This window comes from Ursus americanus, chromosome 15 (assembly GCF_024610735.1).
Source record: "Ursus americanus isolate L20-20 chromosome 15, mUrsAme1.1.p, whole genome shotgun sequence".
Classification (NCBI taxonomy): domain Eukaryota; kingdom Metazoa; phylum Chordata; class Mammalia; order Carnivora; family Ursidae; genus Ursus; species Ursus americanus.
The window spans coordinates 64,314,798-64,322,830 of record NC_142141.1 but is presented as its reverse complement, the minus strand read 5'-3'; the positions used below and the strand labels follow the sequence as shown (position 1 = coordinate 64,322,830).

The window sequence follows — 8,033 nt, the reverse complement described above, 5'->3', positions numbered from 1 at the left end:
CAGGCAGTAAGTCCTGTCTCCTTGACTCAGGTTCCGGGGAAGTGGATTATAGTCTTGGTTCTGTTTCCACGTGTTTGGGGAAAGGTTCAGTGTTGGCACGGACTCTTAAAGCCCTCAGATCCCGGAGCCTTCTTAACTGGGGGTTGCCACTGAGGTCAGAGGCCACACGGATGCTTTCTGGAGGCCATGGGTGGGAGGTACAGGTTGGGGTGTTGGTGTTGGGGGCAGAGCCACAGGGGTGACAGTGGAGTGCCCTTGGGCCCCCCACCCCATAGGACCCCCTCTGGCAGGTGGAGAATCTGGGTAGGGGCTTGCAGGGGTGAGCACTAGAGGAAGGAGCCGTCTGCACAGAAGGGACGAGTGGACACAGTGCGGATGTGTCGCCCACAACCTTCCTTCAGGGCTGGGGCTCGGTCAGCCTCTCCGCACAGCCTGGCTGCAGGGGCATGGCCCGTCACCCTCAGGGCCCCCACACCCCTTTCAGGGCACCCGGCCCCCAGCTCCCATCCTCGTGGGCTGCACGCTGTGGCCTGAGCTCAAGCTGGTGGTCCCCACACCTCGGCATGAAGGGATATGACACACCATCTGTCACACCCCCTGAGGCTTTCCCTTCCGTGCAGCTGGAAGGACTCCAGGTCAAGCCCTGACACGCGCCATGGGGCTCAACCTGCTCACGGCATGGCCCACTGCCAGAGACCCTGCCACCACCTTACCACCTTCATCACCATCACCCATTCCGGGCATCACCTGTGCCTCGTTGGGACGTGTCCCCTCTGTCCCTCCAGCACCACCCGCCAGGCCCTCATGCTGCTCCCTCCTCTAGAAACTTCGATGCTTCCACGTTACCCACCGTCACAAACCCAGAGTCTCCAGGCTCACAACAGCCTCCCGTGCATTTGTCTCAACTCTGTGCAGGCCACAGCCCCCTGCCCACCCTCAGCCCGTCATGTCCTGGACGGGAGGTCTCTTCCCAGATTGGGACTCTACGGCTGCCCCCAGCCCAGGCCCAGCCCTCCCCCCACCCCGAGGTCTTCTCTCGGCACCAGCCCAACACCACTTTCCTCCCCCGAGCTCCCCTCCAGGACAAGTGTTTGTGGGGCCCCCACTACACAGGTTGGTGCTCAGCCCTCCATGGGTCACCTCACTTAGTGCTTTTCCAGATGTTCTGGGGAGTTGCCGCCCCACCCCACCCCCTCGCAGCATATCCTGGGAGCTCCTGTCCCTGGGAAGATCCTGGCTCTTCCCAGCTGACCCACCCAGTAAACGTGTGCTGTTGGCTTGCTGGAACCCGGCCCCGCCAAGGCCGTGCCCACGTCCTCCATGGGAACACTGGGACCCAGGGCTGTCTCTCTGCAGGACTCCTGGGAGCCTCTGCCAGTTTAGCTTGGGACCCACTATGGGGTGTGAGCCAACGGAGCTGTGGCCCCTTGGCCCCTTGGGTTTCCAGCTGCTGAGTCTCCGTGTTCCGGAGGCACCACAGTCATCTGTGAAGGGGCCTTGAAGGAAAAGGGGCTAGTGGGGGGTTCGGGGCCATCCTCAGGGTACGGCCCCCTTTGTGGCTGGCGGTGGAAAGGAGGGGTGGAGCACTTGTTCACTGTGCATACTGCCCCCTCCGCGTCTCTGGGCACATCCCCACTGACTCGCTGCACACCATGTGGGGCCCCCGCGATAGGCCAGCGGCCGTGAAAGCAGACACCCACCAGCAGCACAGCTTGTTAAATCCGCACGGCTGGGGACATGGGGCTGCGCGAGCGCCAGGCCACACCGTGTGGCCGGCCACCTGCTCAGAGGGGCGGAGGCTTGTCTGACAAGCTCCTGGGATTCTGAGCCAGGCAGAGCAGCTGTGTCTCAGGTCACCCTGGCAGCCAGTGACTCCATGAGGAGGAGGGCACACAGCAGCTCAGAGGTCCGTTCTCGCGGCTGACGGGGAAGCAGACACAGCGTACCTTCCGTGTGCACTCTGGCCTCAGGGCAGGGTGGGAGGGAAGAGCTCTCAGCCGTGGTGGGGGTCCTGCAGCAGGATGAAGGAAGGCTTCCACAGAGAGAACCATCACAGCAACAGACACTGGCAGACGTGGCCGTCCGTGGGCTGTCATCCAGTGGCAGAACATTCTAGAAGGACCAGCCATCGACCAGCCTTTCCAGATTTGAACCTGCATCCATGACCTGGAGCTGACTCTTCACCCCCTCATGACGACCTGATTAAGACCAGGTTGAGAAAAGGGCCCGGTGTGCACGGGCTCCCCCCGCAGTGCTGTGTGCAGGAGACGGGGAAGGGGCGTGCACACTGCGTGGGAGGCCGGCTGCTCTGAGTGCAGAGGAGACGGGGCTACATCTGTGCCCTGAGGTCTCTGGGGCTCAGCTGCGGGCTGACCCCTCGTACTGCCCCACACCCCATGAGGGCCAGCAGGGCACGGGGGTCCTGTGGGAGGAGGACCACACCCACACGCACGAGGCCGGAGTGCGCTAGGCTCTGCCCCACAGGCGGTAAGGAGGAGGATGCCCAAAGTCTGTCTTAGGCGCCCGGCCCCTCCTCCCCCCACGAAGGGAACATTGAAATTCCACTTCCTGACTGGGGGCGGGGGAGAATGGCTGATGTGTCCCCCCAGGCCTTCCCAGTGTTGCTGCAGCTTTGAGACTAGCATCTCCTATCACCTGGCTGAGTGGCCCCCCGCGTGGCCACACACAAGGACGGGGAGGCCCACCAGACACAGGCGCCTCGGGATCTGTCGGAGGGGCCTCGCCAAGCCCTGGTGTGTGGGAACCTCCCTCAGGGACGTACCTCCCTACCCAAGAGCAGATCTCTCCCCGGCCCACCCACGGACAACACCACGGATCCTTCCGGAAGCAGCGCCAGCCTGCACGGGAAACGCTGACAGATGTGGAAGAGAAGACACCAGGTTTCCCAGGGATGGTCCATGTTGCCGCGAGGAGCTGCCCTCAGCTGGAGGACAACGTGCCACCCAGGCTGTCAGGGAGCCGCACAGCCATGCTGGTCACGTGGACGGCCACAGTCCTGGTCTCCCTTCCACCACAAGCCCGGTCTGTGGGCCGTGGCATGGCCGCGGCTAACTTGAAAGCGGGAGCAGGTCTCAGCCCACTGGCCTCAGCAGCCACCTGAGCTGTCCACAGCAGCTCGGTCACCTTGGGGCCTGGGCGCCATGCGGCAAGCCACACTCACAGCTTGGGGAGGGATCTGATCCACCCTCGCAGCACACCGGGCGGGGGCGGCGTCCCTCCACATCAGAGCCCCTGGCAGTGCGAAGAATGATGGTTCCTCACCCCCAGATGGACACCAGGGAAACACGACCTGGTCCCCGGAGCACATCCACGGCGCCGCGGCGTCCACACCTCCGGGACGCCCACACGCCTCCTTCACCGCTGCGCAGTCGGGCCTCGCTCTCCGAATCAGGCACGCGGGCTCCAGGGAGGTGCTTCTCCAGGCCGTTGCCATCTGTCCTGCGTCAAAGAGCACCCCGGGCCAAGGGCTTACCACTGCCTGCGTGTGCACCTTCTGACCCCGGGGACCCCGGGGCTCGCTCACCACCTCCACCCGCTCACACCTAAGTCTATTCTGATGGTGATTAAAAGAAAACAAACAGGAAAGCCCATCAAGTAACATATACAATTAGGCTGAGAATATCTTTGTAAAAGCATTTGGTGCACTGGGTGTGTGTTTTGTTTGTTTGGGGGGGTGGACCCCAGCACATAAACCTGCACAAGCCCAGTGCACAGGAATTTCTCCGAAACCGAAAAGCGACACCTCCTTCCCACCCACAGAGCAGAGCCAGCCTGGGGCTCTTGGGGGCGATTTCCCTGGAGAGGCGCAGAGTTACTAAGCATGTACGACTCACCTCTGAGGCCGGTGGGGGCCTGGGGATGCCTCTCTCCTGGGTGCATTTGGTTTCTATGATGGTGGTGGCCATCGTCCCGGTCAGTCCAGATGGCTCTCTTCTGCTAGCACGAGGGTGGGCACTGACCAGGTCGGCCAGCCGTGCTGCCCTGTCTTCCTGCCCCTCACACAGGCCGCGAGGGCTGGTGGTCTCGCTTCTTCCCTGTTGCTGGGTGTGGGTGGGGCTGCCAGGAGCTGCCGTGGCCATGTCTACACCCGCAGATGCCATCCAAGGGCATCTGGCTGAAAAGGCCCCAAATGTCCTGGTGGGTGAGTGGCCCACCTGGCCGCCTGTGGTCAGCCCACCTCTGCCCACCCTCGGCTCCAGCCTGTTTGGACCCCAGCGAGTCAGAGTGAGGTTTCTCGCAGTGGAGAACCCTCGGCACTAATTACCTTGAGGGGCTTTCTGGAACGGCCGGCTGGGCTCTGCCTGCCACCTGCGGCCGCACGGGCAGAAAATCCAACATCGAGGCCCAGAGACTTCAGAGGTGGGCGATCTACCGCGGGAGAGGCCGAAGGTCAAGGAAGTGAGTTGGATGAAATTAAAATTAAAACTGTGCTTCAGCGGACACCATCAGAAACTGAAAAGACAAGCCACAGAATGGGGACAATGTCTGCACCCACAACATGTAAGAACTTGTACAACCCCACGAGTAGGGCGAAGGATCTGGACAGGCCTCGCTCCAAGGAAGGTGAGCAAAGGCATGCGTGACATCATCAGCCGCCGCAGAAATGCAGACGCACAGGGTGGGAGATGCCCCGCCGCCACGCCACGCCAGTCCAGCATGGATGGGACCAAAAAGACAGACAGGAACAAGTGTGGGCCGGGTGCGGAGGCCGTGGGAGCCCCTGGGTGGCTGGCGGCACTCTGACGTGGCGCGTCCTCTGTGGAAAACACTCGGGCCCACCGCCAGGTGGCTCCTCACGAGGTTAAGCAGAGGGCTGCCACGGGACCCCACAACTACTGCCGGGTGCTACCCAGGAGGACCGAAAACCGTCCCACACGAGGGCTGTGCGTGAATGCCCACAGCAGCCCACAAGCGCCAAGAGCCCGCTGTCCCTCAGCAGAAGGATGGGTGTGCGGGTCCCCACAACGGAACGTGATTCAGGCTTAAGGAGGAACGACGTGCTGACCCGCGACACCCTATGGGGATGTGGGACATATCGGGCTGAGTGAAAGAAGTGGACAGACAGCCACACAGCATGTGGTTCTGTTCACACGAAATGTCCGGAACGCGGAGATCTGCGGAGACAGGAAGCAGGTGGTGAGTGGGGGATGGGGGATGAGCGCTAAGGGCATGGAGTTTCTTTATGAGGTGACGAGAACCTTCTCGAATTGACTGGCGATGGTGACGCGCATCTATGAAGATCCTGGAAATCCGTGAATTGTACTCTTTAAGTGGGCGAGGTGCAGGGTACGTGAACGATGTCTCTGTAAAGCTGCTGGAGGTGAAATGCAAAGCCTTCGCCGCGTAATCCAGGTCGATGTGGACCATGTGTGAAACTTCTGCTTTATGATCCTGCTCTCTGTGTGTGACAAAGCAGAAGTGATGACAGACGCTGGCCAGAGCAGGGCCCGGCCTCAGGGGTGGCCCCGGCCGCCCAGGGCCACCTTGGTGAGGAGGAGGAGGAGGGCAGTGGAGCGCAGCAGAAGGTGGACTGGTTCCGGGGGCACCCTCATTCCACCTGTCTTCCCAGGACACACACGCACCCTCCCGGCCCTTGACAAAGACCAAAGCCTCAGCCAGAAGGAATGAGACTCTGCAGTCCCCACCAGCACACCTGGGCGGGCATCCCCGCCATCCTGCCCGGGTGGGAGGGCGGGGTGCCTGGCTTCCAGGCGCCTGCGGGAGCGAGCCGTGGCTGAGCACAAAGGCATCATCACACGGCTCCATGCACGAGCGTATCTGCACAGGGCTTGCACGTCTGTCCTTGAGCTGCTGTCTGGTGATGGATACGAACACGTGCGTTTGGAAGGCGCTCGATGTCTAAGCTGCTGTTCTGCATGATACTATTATCGTCACAAACACGGGAACAGGACACGTGGAGCACAGAAGGTGACAATTCGGCCCACTCCAAGTTGGGGGTTAAAAGCTGTATGGGTTGATGGGAGGCCTAGGGGGGCTGGGAGAGCCTGGGAGGGCTGCCCAGAGGTGGAGGTGCCTGGGCCAGGGGCCTTACGGAAGGCACTCGTCTGCGGGCCCAGTGCTGGGGATGTCTGCAGCCGGCCTTCAGCTGGGCCCCTTCGGCATGGATGGGGGGAGTGGCCGGCAGCCAGGGTTGCCCACGGCACAGCGCACGTGGCCTGTGTTTGTGCCCTGTGTGCAGCGTGGGTCCTGGCTGACGGTTGGTGCAAGGGTCTGCTGGGGTCAGGAGCAGGACTCTTGTTCCTTCGCAGTGTGTCGCTGACCAGCTGTGCCCTTCGGGCTGCTGTGAACAGGGACAGTGCCCGCCCCTCGACGGCTGAGAAGTAGACAGTGATGCTTGGCTGGATGTCAGCTCATCAGTGTGTGCTGCCCCAGGGTGGTGGGGTAGGGAGGGTCCAGGCAGCGGTGGGGGCTGCAGAGGCGAGCCGGGGAGGCCCAGCCGCATTGAGGAGGTGGGCCAGGCCTGGGCAGGTGAGTGACCTTGGGCACAGCAGCCCATCTTCAAGGCTCGGAGCTGGGACTGGCCCATGGTGAGGATATTCGCAGAGATCAGAAATGTGGGAATGACCACGGGGTGACAGGTACCTGCTGAGCTAAAACTGCTGTGGGAGACACAGGAGCTTGGTGGGCAGGGAGCACCGAGGCCAAGTGAGGGGGAGTTGTGTGGGAGCAGCAAGCTGGGGTCCAGGGCAGAGCTGAGGAAGGATGGTTTTTCTGAAGGCAAGTAGAGAACAGGGGGAGGGGAGGGGTCCTCCCAGGGCGAGGGCTGCAGGGAAGGGCACAGACGGGGTGCTGAGGGCTGGGTGCTGAGGGAGGGGACAGCAGAGCAGCTGGACGATCCCGGGAAGGAAGCAGAGCAGAGGAAAGGTGTGCAGGTGGCCTCGTCCTTCACGAGGTGGAGCTCAGTACAGCGACTAGGCCGGGGGCACCATAGGACCAGCTGACGCCCTCCGCCATTGCCCAGAAGTCCCGCCGAGGCCAAACGATAGGGAGGGCAGGGTGTGTCCAGCCTGCGGTCTGATGCTGGTCCTTCCTCGTCCTTGATTAATGGAGGCAGAGTCTGGGGCTGGACCTCTGGGGAAGAAGCCAGCAGGTTCACAGGAGCCAGGACAGGACTGTGAGCTCGTGCTGCCTGGAGACCCGTCCTTGGCTGCCCTCTCCAAGGTTCCTCCCGGCAGACCTCCCGTGGTCTGGAATGCTCTCACAGCTCCCCCCCACCCCAGCCACCTTGCAGGTTGTTTCTGAAGCCCTGGCGGTGCCCCGGGGTCCTCTCCTGTGAAGGGAGGTGTTCTGGGCTCCTCTAGAATGGGGGATCCCGACCAGAGATGGCCTGATGGGTGGTCGGGAGCTGCCCCCAAAAGAGTCCACAAGGAACCGCAGGGCCACTGCAGTCCCTGCCCACCCTCACGGCGGCTTGTCCCAGGGCCTCGTGCTGGCAGGTGCCGTTCCGCCACGTCCCCATTTGGCAGCCCCCACCCCGCATCCCCGAGGGCTCCCGGGCGGCCTCGGGCCCGGGGCTGGTGCGGCAGGCGGGCGGGTCCACGGGCCCGGTGCGCTGCGGGCGGCGGCCGCGGGGGGCGCTGCGGGGGCCGCGCTTAAAGCCCGGGAGCGGGCGCGCGCGCTCAGAGGGAGTCGGACCGCCGCTGCCGCCGCCGTGGCGGAGCTCACCCGCGTCCCTGCCGCTGCGCCGGCGCGCCCAGCCTCCCGGTTCCCCCGACATGCGACCCCCGCGGACGCCCGGCCCCGGCGCCGGAGCCCCGACCCGCCCCTGAGCGCGGCGCCGGGTGCGCGGGCGCCGGGGCCCCCGGCGGCATGGGGAAGTGTCAGTCCAAGCACGGTGAGACGCGGGCGCGGCGGGCGGCGGGCGGGCGCGGCCACTCACTGTCCCCTCCCTCCCCCGCGCGCCCCGGCCGCGCCGCAGCCGCCGCAGCCCCCCAGCGGAGAGAGAGCCCCGAAGGTGAGCGCGCCGGGCGGCGGCCGGGGCGCGGGACTGC

At 63.9% G+C, this 8,033-nt stretch overlaps 1 protein-coding gene across 1 annotated transcript in view; it reads left to right on the top strand.

The window, feature by feature from the left end:
* Positions 1-7,851: 7,851 nt before the first annotated feature.
* NKD2 (NKD inhibitor of Wnt signaling pathway 2) overlaps positions 7,852-8,033 on the top strand; it is a 28,178-nt gene continuing 27,996 nt past the window's right edge. The window contains exon 1 of the mRNA XM_087868012.1: positions 7,852-7,996. Coding sequence (XP_087724138.1) covers positions 7,852-7,996 — 145 coding nt within the window. The remainder of the gene's footprint in view (positions 7,997-8,033) is intronic.